Genomic DNA, 14,356 nt, shown 5'->3' with positions numbered 1-14,356 from the left:
AGAATGGGTGCAGATCCCGACGTAATGGGGTTTTCAGCAATATCAGAACCAATGTTGGCATTCAGTGTTGGAGGTGAGAGAGACATGATGCCGTTGAGCTAAAATTGATACGAGTTTTTTCCAATATTATCCCATGTCCGCACTTTTATAGATAAGAAAAGCTGACTGAGTCATCATGCAAAGCACAGACTCATCTAGAATGTCGCTTCGATTGCCTCGCGCACAATGTTTACATATTGAGGGGAGTTCCACCTAAGATTCATGGCGAATAGGTTATCGAATGTTCGTCATGGGACTACCTTTACATAACTGGTAAAAGTCGCACGTTTCTTATAGGCCCACAAAACAAACGACCAAGGGAAATGTGTAATATTCGGACTCGGTAACAAAAACGCATCGCACTGTATACCTTCTACTGGACATCCTGATGACTAGTAATTATTGGCCCCATTGACCTGCCAAAACCAGCCAGTTAATCGAGACGACTCCCGCTTGTAAATGTACGTCAAAACATACCTTATCTTTCAATTGTGTGATAAACTGTTGGTAGCTCGGTAAAACATCGGCACGATCTTGTATCAAGCAGCTTAATGCCCATAACCGAAGAGGTGGTTCCCCGTCTTCTTTAACTACGTATAAATGCGGGTAGTAAACGCCCCGACGCATCTCCCGGATCTTCTGGACGATCGTGTTGACACGTTGCGAGAACGGGTTATCCAGGACCGGAAGTGTGGTCTAATCCACCTATATCAGCTCAAAATTATCAGATGAAATCAAAAAATGAGCCGACCTTCCCCCCGCGCAGGGCATCGTAACTCGGTAAGTTGAAGACGTCCTGTACCAGCTGAGGTACCGCATCACGACCGATCCAAAGAAATATGGTTTGACCATCCTCAATAAGGAACAAGCCGTGTCGCTCCAGTCGCTCCGATGTGAGAGGTAAAGGAATAGGTAATACGACACCATTTTCACTCACGGTACCAGCCTAGATGAATAAATATCTACATAATTTTTATGCACGAAGCTAATGTTCTTACCTCAGGGGCCATATTGTGCAACGAGTAAAACGTAGGGTGGATATAAGGAATCAGGGATTGAGATGGCAACGATGACAACAGCGCTTGAGCATAAGCCCTAAGGTCAGGAGGGATCTGTGCGCTTTGTCGAATGCCGACCTAGAGTTCAAGACATATGGTGAGTCTATGCAATGAGCGTATCTTGCTAGGCTTACATTTTTCAACAGACCAAGAACCAACACTGGAAGCATCTTTAGGTTGTCTGAAATTGCCAACTGGGCACTAGCGCCTGCGCCTGCAGCAGTCATGCTACTCTTGTAGGATCCAAGTATATCAACCATCTTCTGGAACACGGCATCCCTGCTATCTTCCAGCTTGTGGGTGAGCGAGCGTTCCACAGCTTTGTTAGCAAGAAGTGTGGCCATCGCAACTTGGTCTGCAGAGGCAAAAAGTTCTGATAAACTACTTGTTGTAGGAAGGGCGTGTGTGATAACACGGATGCGACGTTCACCTATAAAAACATCAGCCTACATTCTGCGAATATATAAAAATTGACTGACCATAACATGTGGTGTGGAGAACGGCTGTCTGGAAGACAACGAAGGGGGCCGTGATCGTATCTTCGATTTGAACTTCAATGGCGTATGATTGATCTTGGGGTACGGCGGGCATTGCCAGGAGATCCGTAGACCTGACAAAAAAGTTTCCGTGGAACGACGCCATCCGCAGCCCTAAAGATGTCCATTCAATACAATATTTCCATCAGCAGAACAAGGTGATCACCTTTAGACGCGCGCACACGAATCACTCCCTCCAACATAATTGGCATGGCGAGAACTTCGCCGAACTCGTGAGCGAACTTGATAGCGTCCTCGGAACGGGCAGCGTTGAATGCAGGATAGAAGTAAGTCTGGCCTGAAGTATAATGCGGCAGACAAGCTATGCGTTTCATTCGTCACTTCAAGCCAAGTGAAACAGAATAAATATCACGAACCGAGACTTGCAACGTCTTGGTATGCAGCACTGAATAGGAACATGTCCACTGATACTTGGGCTCTCGAACATTCGATAGCAAAAGTCTTGTAGAAAGGCGAAGCAGCTTGGAGTAAACCAGACTCCTGAAACATCACCTGTGTCAATAGAGCAATTAAAAACACGTGCGAAGTCAAACCTTTGAAGTTCCCAATATTTTTGGGTCCTCCCGATTCTTGAGCGCTCCAGCCCCGATGTTGGGAAGCGAGGCCGAAAGGACCATGATTTTACCTCCAATGGGGGCCTAACAATACATCCGTTTAAATACTTGAATATGAAAGAAAAGCTCCGTAAAACAATTTTACCATCAGCTTGAAACCCGCTTGAAGAGCTGGTCCTAGCGCGCTGCCTACAGTATGGTTGTCTTGGAACATATCATTAATTCTTCCCAGAAGAGCTTCCAAGGATGCGCGTGCTTCCACCAGGTTCACAAGAAGGTCCGTTGGTTTAGGTAAGAAAACATCGTCTGTGTCTGAAACAACCAACATCGTGGACTCGGTGTTGCCAGGCTGAGCATTTCTCGTGTCAGAGGCGGTTTCTTTGAAATCAGAAAATCAAACAAACCGGCATAGAGAAGAAGTAGAGTGCAACATCATAAGCAATAATTGCAATTTTAGTCCTTTCATCTTCGTTCGGTATGCGATCCAGGTTCTCCAGGATAGTACGTGTAGCAGTAGCCACCATACCTACAGTGTCAATATTAGCCTCAACTTTATTCAGTGAGTCGATGTATACGCACCGGATTGCACCGCAATATGGCTAACGTCAATGAGAATGACATACACAGGGGGCTGAGGCGGTCGAACCATGTATTCAGTGGGCGCCACAAACTCGACAACGGAGTGATTCAGCTCTTCGCGTGACCATCTATCCCCTGGCTGATTACGAGCTTGATCCCAGTCGAAGAGCTGCGGGACTTCATTTGACATATTACACATACAACATCGCCAGCTACGAGTTGGTGTATAAGAATCACATTTGAGTCATAGTACCCTCAAGTTTAGCGATTGTAGGACTTACCGGTTGCCACCGTCTATAAACTGAACGTAGGGGTTGATGTACGTCCTACAGCGTCTGCATCGCGCAATGACAGTATCGGTAACGACAGGGACAGGTTGCTCGCCCTCGTTCAAACTTCGGTAAGGTGTTATAACGAGGCCCAACGGAAGCTTGGATTTGCTGAGGAGAGAAGAAGTAGTAGGTATCGCATTAAGGGTTGAACGTTGATACGACGGGTCAGCATTGGCAAACGGCGAGTTCGTGATACAGGAATTAGGTGGCAGGCGCATCTCTGGGGGTGGTCGTGACAACTCGCGGGGATCAGGCGGGGAAGTGAGAAGATTGGTGGTGAGCAGCTGATAAGGTTTTTGACCTCCAACTCCCATCTGCCCAAACTGATCTGCGAGTGCATTGACTGGAGCGGAAGGTGGGTTATAAACTGGCTCCTGACCAAAACCAGGGGCGTTAATGTATTGCGGCTCTTGTTGGGGAGCATAATACTGAGCCTGAGGCTGTTGTTGCATAGCGAACTGTTGATCAGCGGCTAGACCCGGTGTAAATAGCTGACCGGTTGGGACAGTAGGGTGTTGCTGTGGTGTTGACACGCCGTATGCAGGATCTGTAGGGCCATCTGAGGCACTATAGTAAGCTTGCGTTTGACCAGCAGCATATTGGCGACGTTTTCCATGTGTAGAGGGAACTGAAGCTGCATGAAGGTCCATTACTGCGGTCGATGCTTGAATGGGAGGATCCCACTGTGTGCGCCCAGTAAGGGTTTCTGCAAAAAGTCAAGCCTTGTTGTGGTGAGATTTGTTGAATATGCTAACCAATATAGAGATATCTCTGGTTGGATGCATCCCTGCAAAAACAGTTAAGAACAATTCGAAAACCTGGTGTGCTGGCAGTAATATGCTCACCATTCTGCAGCCCAACCTGCGGGTAAATGTTGCGTATGCGAGGACATGACCGACGATGTAGAGGATGAAGGATTTTGTATCTCAAGAAGGTGATGGCACTGGCACGACACGTAGCTAACACGTACAAACACCTCTCAAGCAAAAATCTCACCCACAGCCGACGCACGGCAATGCGCGTTAGCAGCTAGACCACAGTCAAATTCACAGAGTGTATGTGAGATGTTTTGAACAGAACAAGTACGTGTAAGCACACGATAAGTAGAGCTCATTGGGGCAACACGTTCTAAGACGTGGAATGATTAGAGTCCGAATGTTAGACTGGCTTCTGTAAGGTACTCGTTGTTCCGCCCGCCTTCTTACTCTTCTCCAACCTATTGAGAAGCACTCCCACACAGCGATACAGCGCATCTGTTTCCTCGGTCTTCGCATCTGCACAACCAGCCCACCGTATTTTGAGGTTTTCATCCACTAGATATACATAGCCCACATGCTTATTGACCATCCCAAGCTGTTCGCGTACATACTCCATGTTTTGGCCTGAGACAAGATACGTGGCATGTAGTTCCGGGGGAATAGACTTCGCGATGGACGATAGAAAAAGTGAGACGAGAAATGATTTAAGAAGGTTTTCTTGTAGGTTGATTTGAGTATACTTATATAGCGGGTGCGATAAGAAATGCTCGTTCGCGAGAGAAACAAATCCATTGACATGAATCTGGTGTCAAATGTCATGTAGTTAGAGTTTCCAGGAAACAGAGTAGATTTACATACCTCCGACATTTTCGTGTTCAGCATGGAAATTACAGAGACGTGGCCCTCGCAGATACTAGTAGTGTGCTTCTTCTGTTTTGTGTCTAAACTTGACCCAACGATATTAGGGAAATAAAGTGATTTCTGTCCCGCACTTTAGAAAAGTAATGAGGGGTTATAAGGAGACGACTAACGTCCTCCCGAATCATAACACTTGGCGCCATCCACGTTTTCCCGCCATGGTGTCGCGTAGCGTTCAGGTCAGTAAAGTAGCCTTTCGTAGCCTCTTTAATTCTGAAGGGCTCCTTAAGCTTACAAAATTTTAGAAGGTAGAAAAGGTGGCACTAACAAATGTCTTCTTTGTTCAAGACGTTTCTCCTGATCCATCATTTCTTCTCGTGTATCCGCCCACGTCTTTTCCAGTGGTAGAGGACGATCCTTCACTCCCAAAGGTCGCTGAAGGAGTGGAACTGTGGGTTCTACCGGAATGCCTTTCTCGACTTCTTCTCCAGCTGGCTCAGATCCATTCTTGGGGACGGACGAGTTTTTTCGGTTATGTATATTCGTTGGCAATGCGAATCTGCGCGTTGGCAGCAAGGACCGTAGAGAATAACGCAAGGACATTTGGGCGGTTCAGGCGAAACAGCCAAATCGGGAAGTGGCCGGAAAAGGATCACGTGATAGTATATAAGCACGCGATGCGCGCCAGCTTTGTTGATTCGTCTCTCTTGAACCCAAACCACCAACAGCTTTGTATTCTACTGTTTACACATAACCTACATATCACTGTAACATGGTAAGCATCTTACACATGCTTTGAAGTCATTGACTGAATCATCTTCGAAACAAATAGAGCGGAAAAGGTTTGTTTTCGATAGAGTCTGTGAAACAGGAATTTTACTCTTTGTTTTTCGTGCAGGCAAAGCAGGAAAATCGTCAGGTGGCAAAGCAGGTGGCGAGGGGAAGTCGCAGTCGCGTTCTGCAAAGGCTGGCTTGCAGTTCCCTGTCGGTCGTGTGCATCGTCTCCTTAAGAAGGGTAACTATGCCCAACGTGTTGGTGCAGGAGCTCCTGGTACGTTGCACGAGCTTGTTAAATCCAATTCAAGACATTTGATTTTTTCCATCCCAATCTCAGTGTATCTCGCTGCTGTATTGGAGTACCTGGCTGCCGAAATTCTTGAGTTGGCTGGTAACGCAGCTCGCGACAACAAGGTGAGCCAGCCCCTGATTACCTATATTGTTTTGGTCACTAAGGCATCGCTCAGAAACAACGTATCGTCCCTCGGCATCTCCAGTTGGCCATCCGAAATGACGAAGAGTGAGACACGCTGTCTTTGATTATACTATGTGCTCATTATATTTCAGATTGAACAAACTACTAGGAGATGTTGTTATTTCTCAGGGTGGTGTTGTGCCTTTCATTAATCCAGAGCTTTTGCCCAGCAAAACCAGGTTAGTTAGTTAATGTATGGTTCAGGATTAACACGCTAACATCTATATCTGTTTAGTCGGGGCAAGAAAGAGGGCGCAAGCCAAGAAGTTTAGATCTGACTGTTATTTATCTTCATTATTCGTCTATCCTGTTAGGCTCGCTGTATTTTGTATCTTTAAATTTGACGTCGTTCACTGTAAATGTCTCCCTCATCGAATATCGTCAAAGCAATCAGGCCATGAATCCAGCCCACTGCTCTGGTAGCCCATGGCACCATGTACATTACAAGAGGGTTGTGACGCTTCGTGACGTATGCTGATGGATATTTGTTCTTGTTAGAATCAGAAGTACTTGCCTCTCTGAGGCCTACGCGCTTAATGACTGAATAGATCGCCAAAGCTTGCGCTCAGGCTTAGACTTCGAAACTGGCTGACAGCGTTCTACTATCAACTCAAGATGCCTTGGTATTTCTTTCCTAGCAGACGGGAATTAACAATCATTCTTTTCTCAATAACGACATTTATATTCTTCTATAACTTCCAGTCAACGTCCGAGCTTTCTGACACTCACCAATCAACCTCAAGTCAAAGTTCGTTTTTTGGCGGTTTTCGATTCGGCAAAGACAAACAGCCAGGGGAAGTTGGCGGGGACACTGACCCATCGAGTAAAGACTTGGAAGCGGAGATATTTGGCGACTGGTCTTGGGAGGATGATAAACTTTCTGGAAGCGAGGAGAAGCAACGGGCTAAAGGAGGACCTGGCAAGCACAAGGCTATAAATCAGACTGAGCTGCTCGCGCAAAAACAAAAAATATTTGGAAATGTCGGCTTGAGCGATGGATATCAATATTGGGGAGACGATGTTCCGAGGACTGAGGTAGTAAAACATATCCCAGGTGCGTAGCACAACGCTCAGATGATCCTGGAAATGCGACCTACACGCTTCTTTATTTCTTAGGTTTTACAATCCTCAACAACGTTATTGTGGTCAATGGGACGGTTTTCTTCGTTACTGATCACTCGTCCTCTTTCCCTGCCCTCGAATCTATCGTTTCACCTACTGAACCTACAAAACTCCTAGACTGGCAAGTATTGACTATTGAACAGGCGCGGGCGAAACTTGGTGTATTTGGTGGTGTGTAAGTGTTGCATCGGCTCATCTATTCACCTTGTTGCTGAGTGTCAACGATGCCCATAATTACCTTTTGATTAGCATACGGGGCGTCAGCTGGCTCTCAACAGATTCCGCACCTAGTATGTCTTTATTCTCTATACGTTTTCTCGGCTACATCATGTTCGGTTTTAGGTAACTACACACTACTTTCACTCTGGCGCACGTACAGCTCTCTCGACTTGTCTATCGGCTCTTCAGGGAAAACGAGTCTCCCTTCTCCGCGACGTCTAATGTTCCCCAACATCCCAACATATCAGGGTGAACGGCCAGATCTCAACGGCCCCATTATAGTACGAGCACGTTCTTCTGTTGGTGTCCATCCTTTCTTGTTGAAGACTGCATTTCCAACACTTGGAATGATGTACCTGGAAGATTGGCAAGACTTTGCGTTGATGGAGGCTCCTTTTATGATGGAGCGCGTTATCGTGGCGGACAAGGGTGCTGCGGAGCTCGCGAACAAAGATGTACCTGCGTTCGCACTCCCGCTTACCCAGCTGGAAAGCTCTCAGTTCTGGTGGGAGCCGGTAAGGCAGGAATTGGCGGGATTCTTTGGAGCCAATGAGGCACCGAGTGGACAAGGCAAGACTGTAGTCACGTATATCTCGCGCCAAAATAACAAGAGTGGCCCCAAGCTGAAAGACGCAGACCATCAATCTTTAGACCAAGCATTGCGACAAATGGGTCACAATAAAGGTTACGAAATCAACATAATTTCTTCTGAAGCCCCCTGGAGCGAGCGGATGGCTGCTATCGTTCGATCAACTGTAAGTAGCCGTTTGTCATCCAGGTCTTATTTGCTTTGAACTGTGGCTGTAGGTTATTGTGGGTGTTTATGGCGATAGTCTCGCGGAAAGTATCTTCATGTTGCCCTCCTCGTACTCGGTGGTCATGGAGATTTTCCCATCTGGTGTGTTCTTTAGAGATGAAGAACTCGCGGTTCATTCTCTGGGAATACGTTACGTTGCTTGGCAGAATGAACGGTATGTTGCTTACTCGGTACCCTGTTTGTACGAGCGGTTGATTGTTTTGGTACCAGAAAATTCAGCAGTAATTCGCTTCCCCCTGTTACAGTTCCAGATGATATGCACACTCGTGACATCTCGATAAATCCCGCAGCTATCATAGAAGCTATCGGTCATGAAATTTCGAAGTAGTCTTGAAAATGACCCTCGTCATTACCTTCGGTCACTACGGGTTCAACGTGTTTCGAGCGCCTTTTTTCGGGCAAGGCCGGGCCTTGCTATTGTGGAGCTTTTCCTCCACGGTCTCAAAAAAAGGGGCCCTTTGAATAAAACAGTACATCATGCTCGAGCTGAATCTTTAGACAAATCACTGCCATCTAGACGGTGAATCATAGCTCCAACCGCCTGATTGTCAGTGTCGATTATACCCTTCTGCGGTTTTTACACTTTTTTCGACGCATTATGGCACTAATATCACATATGTTCAATATCTTATCATAGACATTGCTATAACACCATCTATTCCCATGGAACTCCGTAACACCTGTGCGGCTTCGATCAATTTTCATCTTTGCCAAGTTGTCTCCCCTGAGCATAACATAACACACAGAAGGGGGATGGTCCATGAGCAACTGGAATCTTGTCTGTCCATGACATCCGCAGGATTTTCTTGTTCGTCGGTATTTCTCTCATTCTCAAGACGTGCTGTATACATTGGCGGGGGGGGTCATCCGCCTCCGAAACCAGTGCCGTGTTGGATATCAGTAGGGAAGTTGGAACAGAGGATCAAGGAACAGGGTCGCAACGTACCCACGGTCAGCGCCCAGTTGTACATGCCATACTTCACATAAGTATCAAAAAATGATAACAGTCCGACCAAATTTATTACGGGTTAGAAGGCCACTGTGGCAATCAGAGGGACAATCAGAGGGACTGGGAGAAGTGTCTTATAAGGTATGGCATTGCTGTGGGCTACGTATTATGGATACCCGGCACAAATGGAATATCCAGTAGGTCTCCCCGACGTCCAAGGCCTATCATGGTCGTGCCACCATGGTACCAGGGGTATTGGCGTGCCAGTGAAAGGTAGTGGTGAGTACAAGCTGTCATAGGTTATCTACGCAATCACCACAAGGCTTCCTGCCAAATGCATAGCAAATAGAGAAGGGGTAAATACAAGACTCACCGTAACCTTGCTCGTCGGAGCTTTCCGTCGCTCCATTGGTACATGAATGATGGCCGCAATGATTCGATGAGGAAATGATGATGAAATACCGTCAGAACTTGGCAAAATCACCAGAGTTTAACTCTCAGAATATAAATATTGCCAAGAAGTGAGGGAACAAGGTATCATTACTCTAGTAATGGACGAAAGCATAGGTACACTGAACAGACATTAAGTATAGATACGCTGCCAGGAGTAGAATTACATGGGACAGGGGCCCATAATATGGTCGATGGATCGCAGAACCTGACCGTCTATCTAGTTTTCGAACGTCCGATAATACGCATGATACGTATGAGAAATGTATGGGTGTAATTGATATATGCACGGGGAAGGGAATTTCAAGTGTGATCACTTTCCTGCGGATAACTTGTAGAGGATGAGGCCGCCAAGTGCGATAGAGTATCCTGGAACACGCAATCAGAAAATAATGTGTAATATGTAAAGATGGTGCTCTACCTAGAATCTGGAGGGGTGATATTTCAGATTTGAAAATGAGAACAGAGCCTGTGATGAGTAGGATATCCTGTATCACATAATCAGCCAAAGGCCTATATAATTTTTTTAATATGGTTATTGATATTACCTTGAACACTCCAGCGAGAGTCAGCACTAAACCACTTCCAACTCCCACCAAGAACACGGCTGCCACATTCAATGTGAAAGCAACGAGGGCATTTGAAAGCAGTATGAGAGGACCAACACGTGCAACTTCGTAGAAAGGCTCCAATCCTTCCGTGAATGGAAGGACAGCAACGTTAATGATAGCACAGACTGGTGCATAGTAGTGAAGTGACACGAGTGGATCCATTTTGAGGCCATGAAGAAGGATCTGTATCATAACCAGCCGAGAAGCTTCGAACTGGCGACGAAAGCGTAAACTGATAGCAGAAAATGCATTGAATGGAAATTACTTACTGCTACAGAAGCAGCTTGTACCAGAAAACCAAACAAGTCGAAGCGTAGCTCCCCGTGTGAGGCTAGGGCAACACCACTAGAAATCATGAAGACAATAAGAACCAGCTTCCTGCTGGGTTCCTGTATGCGGAACGCCCATGAAATGAGCAATATCGCTACAGGGTTGAAAGCCTGGTTTGTGGGAAAAGAATGATAAGAACGATACGGCATCGAATGAAAATTTGCTTGGACATACTTTGAGCATCTGGATATAAGACACACTTAAATGAAGATACGCGGTATTGCTGAGGATAAGGCTACCACTGAAGAGGAGGCCTATGGGTAGGATTGAACGCATGAAAGTATCTTTTGACAGATGCACATCTTTGGCCCCATCAAGCAAGTTTGTTGTTCGTTGGAGTACACGGGTCCCAATGGCCTGTGAGGTGCGATATCAGAAGCGTGTTACCAGATGACTGAGATAACAACGCACAGCAAAAGTAAGATGCCAGGTTACAAGAAAGACAGGATAGCGAAAATGCAGAGTGTTATACAGATAGTTGTTGTAGATTATGACGGTTGAGCTTAGTATGATCCATATGGGGATTATAGCTGCGGTAGTGACCTTGGTCTTTGGTTTGGTAGTGGACGCAGTAGCCGGTGAAGGAAGAGGAGGGTTAGCGTCGCCTGTCTGTGCCTCCAAGAGCTGGGCTTTCTCGGCAGAGACAGATTCAGAGAGCTCTATGTCTTTTTGTTCTTGAGCCATGGTGGTACTTCAGTGACAGCACGGGCAAAGGCTGTATTGCTGGCAATCAGAAAATTGCAGGCGAAGAGAGGACAAACTTACAGTGACGTGCGTGGTGTTAGCGAAGAGGGAGATGAAAAGAATGGAAGAGAAAGGAACAAAGAACGTAAGGATTCGAGATATCTTCGTCGGGTGCCTGCTTAGCCTTGAGGTCGATAAGAACGCCGTAGAGGCGTAAACTGGCCGAGGTGTCCACGTGGTGGGACCTCAGTCACCCACGCTGATTATGTAACATCTGTCCCCCGCGGACTCTGGTCAACGCCTGCTCTGGTCAGGGCTTCCCCAGTCGTCCTCCGCTATTTCAAGGCAATAATCGCTGTGTGGTGTCAGCACTGGTTTATCTTGCCTGAATACTGAGCCAAGGATCAACTGTTGGGTGCACGATGTCCAGCCTGCAGGGCTATGTCGACCGTAAATCCTCCTCTTCGCTTTACCTTTATCTAACGATCTTGATGATTTTGCATATGAAGGCCGTGTGTTATTGATCCTTCAAGACGGTCGTTCCATAGTGGTATGCTTCTCATCTCTTCTATTTCGTTCTTAGTCGGCTCAACACATACCTCTACAGGGCATCATGGCGGGTTTCGATCAGAAATCCAACGTAGTCCTTTCCGATTCGAAAGAGAGAGTGTACAGCATGGACGAGGGTGTAGAAGAAATACCACTGGGGTTGTATCTGGTGAAAGGAGACATGATGTACGTTTTCTAAGCACCTGAGAATTGTTGTCGAACAACTGAATAATATTCTCACCAGTGTACTAATCGGTGAAATAGACGATGAAGCAGACCAAGCTGTCGATCTCGCAACCATCCGCGCCGAACCTCTACCACCAATCCGCTACTGATCCATCTCATCGATTCCCTCCTTTATTCACGAGATCTCGCACTTTCGATCGTGCTCACAAAAGGCTGCCGGGGGTGCCATACTAGCATTCTCTCATCGCATCAAAATGTATGTATGTGACATGCAATAAATATACCAAGACTGACAATTTTGCTCGTCATGGAGTTTTTGGTTCGCATCCATCGAAGCAACATGGCAAGTAGTGGAAAGGGTCTCTTCATACAAGGTCCAGAGCCCGTTGCCTAATACCGCAGACTAAGATCACATCGCGTTTTACTCGCAGCACTCCACATGCAGTCGCTACTATTCATACCGAAATGCATTACTGGTATGGTTTGCAATCTCTGTACTTGAGTCCATTATCGGTGAATAGTATATAGAATACAAATACTATTTCTGGGCCACTAATCTCTGCAGTGTCCTGAAAGCAGCTACGGGAGATACAACACGAGTTGTCTTGGTACCCATAGTGGCGTGAACGATTAGGCGTGCTATTACTTCTCCCTGTTGGTGTTTTCAATGATGAGATACAGGCAAATAATCAACTTGTAAGGACTAACCAGTTCAACTAATATAGCAACAACGATCAGCCTGTCCACCAATATATTTCAGATTCAGGTGAAGTTGGTTGCTGAAAAACGCACCAGATAACTATCCATGTAATGCGTTCCATCGCATTATTGTTAAGGTGGTCATGTATGGCATCCAGCTATAACAAGGTTTTAATTTGGGTGCACGGCTTACGATGAAAGATGACCCCACAAATTCAGAAGCAACACCGAGCTTTTCATTGAGCACTTGGACTCTTCCAGGAATTTCCATGTACTCCCTAACTGCGTCATAAAGATCTTTTAGACTGGCCTCACTCCAGAAAAGCTCTGGAACATCAAGAACATTCGAAACCAAGTTGATGTCCCGCCGCAACTTGAATAATCTTCCGGTGATCCGCAGGGCGTCTTTGCGCTTCAGCTGGATGGCACCGCTAGAAGCGAGCTGCCGTGGTATAGAAACTGTCCGTGGATCGGACAAGACGCGCTGTGCATTCGTCTCATAGTGCGCCAGTAATGTGGACTGGGCTAGGGCATGAGCGACGGAGAGCTTAAGGAGATGGGAAGGAGACTTGAAAGCTGCAATAGATTATGTAACCTGAAATCAAGAATGAGATAGAAAATGCTCACTGAAAAAATCATTGTATATACGAGGATATGCAATTAGGGGATCATGCTGCGAACTGCTCTAAGTTGGGCATTCGTTTAGTTTGGTAAGGCATAACTCACCGCAAAATGGCACTCTTCAATCTCCCAATCATCTTCCTCGATAGGTCTTCTCAGGACGCCTGCATTGTCTATGTCTTCTAAAATACCTCTTTCCTGGCCTTCTTCCAAACCGAAGAAAACGACTACACCGTATGCAAAGAATATCGCTTCCGCAAATTGGTCTTCATTATTGATACTTGTTTGAAATTGTGCATCTTGAGGCTCGCGAGTGTTACTTGGTTCGGTTGCAGCCTGGGGAGACCTCGGGGGTCTGCGCATTTCAACGGGAGAGCCTGATGTCATATATCCATCATTGAGGGAGCCTGGGGAACGTTCTTCGGGCGTAGCAAAGTAAGAGCCTTGATATCCATTCTCTTCTGCTTCGGACATATGAGTCAGTAGCGCCTCAGTCCTCGGAGAGCTCAAAGGAGCAGATGAACGAATGTTCGAATTTGGGCCGTATCCAGGTAAGAGTGGTAAATGATACAGCTGGAAAAGAACGAGGAGACAGAGTAAACCACAGTGATGAGTGCCTCAGATTATGCTTACAATATACATAGCTTCATCGAAGACCCTAGGAGACACATTATGTTCTCTCTTCAAAAACGACGCCAGTAGTTTCATCTTGAACGACTCTGAGATGCAATACGCTGTGATTCGCTTGAACCCCGCCCGTTGACGCTGCTCTTTCGTCATCCGCTCCCCCTCGCTTTTGTGATCTCTGAAACCCGTATCTGTCTCGTATCCATGCACATCATCTTCATCTGCACGGAGTGGCTTCGTCTGCGGCGCAGAAGGCAGAAGAACAAGTTTCTGAGATGTTTTGGACGTCCGTTGGGCTTTTTGTGCGCCAGCTGTGAGCCCAGAAACTGATGTCCTCCGAGTCACAGGCGACGGGCGAGCGTTGGAAAGAGTAGGGACATGGGCTGACCGAAATCTAGGCAGCTGAGCGTTCGACGACTGTCGACTGGTGCTGGGCCGCGACATTTGACAATGTCTTTAGTCAAGGGCAAGTCGAAGTCCCGCGGCTGGAATCATTTCATGTATA

The 14,356-nt window shown here is 46.5% G+C and overlaps 7 protein-coding genes across 7 annotated transcripts; 3 read left to right on the top strand and 4 right to left on the bottom strand.

Annotated features, from left to right (window-relative positions):
- Positions 1-260: 260 nt before the first annotated feature.
- SERLADRAFT_359609 (uncharacterized protein) lies at positions 261-4,011 on the bottom strand (the record flags this gene model as incomplete). The annotated part of the gene is made up of 15 exons (XM_007313884.1): positions 261-455; positions 517-735; positions 791-985; positions 1,038-1,175; positions 1,232-1,527; positions 1,577-1,747; positions 1,800-1,955; positions 2,011-2,134; positions 2,188-2,292; positions 2,354-2,557; positions 2,613-2,734; positions 2,788-2,999; positions 3,069-3,825; positions 3,875-3,906; positions 3,965-4,011. The coding sequence occupies 15 exons, from the start codon at positions 4,009-4,011 to the stop codon at positions 432-434; spliced, it is 2,802 nt and encodes a 933-aa protein (XP_007313946.1).
- Positions 4,012-4,184: 173 nt separating this feature from the next.
- SERLADRAFT_457839 (uncharacterized protein) lies at positions 4,185-5,344 on the bottom strand (the record flags this gene model as incomplete). The annotated part of the gene is made up of 4 exons (XM_007313883.1): positions 4,185-4,679; positions 4,736-4,858; positions 4,909-5,008; positions 5,064-5,344. The coding sequence occupies 4 exons, from the start codon at positions 5,336-5,338 to the stop codon at positions 4,278-4,280; spliced, it is 900 nt and encodes a 299-aa protein (XP_007313945.1).
- An 86-nt stretch (positions 5,345-5,430) lies between these two features.
- SERLADRAFT_378986 (uncharacterized protein) lies at positions 5,431-6,430 on the top strand (the record flags this gene model as incomplete). Its single annotated transcript, XM_007313882.1, has 7 exons — positions 5,431-5,510; positions 5,568-5,577; positions 5,634-5,786; positions 5,850-5,926; positions 5,980-6,032; positions 6,080-6,166; positions 6,223-6,430. The coding sequence occupies 7 exons, from the start codon at positions 5,508-5,510 to the stop codon at positions 6,257-6,259; spliced, it is 420 nt and encodes a 139-aa protein (XP_007313944.1).
- A 77-nt stretch (positions 6,431-6,507) lies between these two features.
- Positions 6,508-8,821, top strand: SERLADRAFT_457831 (uncharacterized protein; the record flags this gene model as incomplete). Its single annotated transcript, XM_007313881.1, has 6 exons — positions 6,508-7,041; positions 7,104-7,284; positions 7,359-7,399; positions 7,452-8,083; positions 8,136-8,299; positions 8,356-8,821. The coding sequence occupies 6 exons, from the start codon at positions 6,603-6,605 to the stop codon at positions 8,471-8,473; spliced, it is 1,575 nt and encodes a 524-aa protein (XP_007313943.1).
- Positions 8,822-9,616: 795 nt separating this feature from the next.
- On the bottom strand, positions 9,617-11,371 carry SERLADRAFT_457829 (uncharacterized protein; the record flags this gene model as incomplete). The annotated part of the gene is made up of 7 exons (XM_007313880.1): positions 9,617-9,913; positions 9,966-10,032; positions 10,093-10,368; positions 10,425-10,595; positions 10,660-10,842; positions 10,897-11,200; positions 11,251-11,371. The coding sequence occupies 6 exons, from the start codon at positions 11,167-11,169 to the stop codon at positions 9,858-9,860; spliced, it is 1,026 nt and encodes a 341-aa protein (XP_007313942.1).
- A 125-nt stretch (positions 11,372-11,496) lies between these two features.
- On the top strand, positions 11,497-12,173 carry SERLADRAFT_378975 (uncharacterized protein; the record flags this gene model as incomplete). The annotated part of the gene is made up of 4 exons (XM_007313879.1): positions 11,497-11,619; positions 11,679-11,719; positions 11,777-11,904; positions 11,963-12,173. The coding sequence occupies 4 exons, from the start codon at positions 11,592-11,594 to the stop codon at positions 12,051-12,053; spliced, it is 288 nt and encodes a 95-aa protein (XP_007313941.1).
- SERLADRAFT_378973 (uncharacterized protein) lies at positions 12,163-14,324 on the bottom strand (the record flags this gene model as incomplete). The annotated part of the gene is made up of 7 exons (XM_007313878.1): positions 12,163-12,556; positions 12,613-12,643; positions 12,697-12,761; positions 12,815-13,179; positions 13,231-13,276; positions 13,330-13,797; positions 13,858-14,324. 7 exons carry the CDS (start codon positions 14,293-14,295, stop codon positions 12,443-12,445), a joined length of 1,527 nt encoding a protein of 508 aa, XP_007313940.1.
- Between the last annotated feature and the right edge of the window lie 32 nt (positions 14,325-14,356).

The sequence above is a fragment of the Serpula lacrymans genome, assembly GCF_000218685.1.
Source record: "Serpula lacrymans var. lacrymans S7.9 unplaced genomic scaffold SERLAscaffold_2, whole genome shotgun sequence".
In the NCBI taxonomy this organism is placed as follows: Eukaryota; Fungi; Basidiomycota; class Agaricomycetes; order Boletales; family Serpulaceae; genus Serpula; species Serpula lacrymans.
The sequence above is the reverse complement of the archived record's forward strand: the minus strand, read 5'-3'. Positions and strand labels throughout refer to the sequence as shown.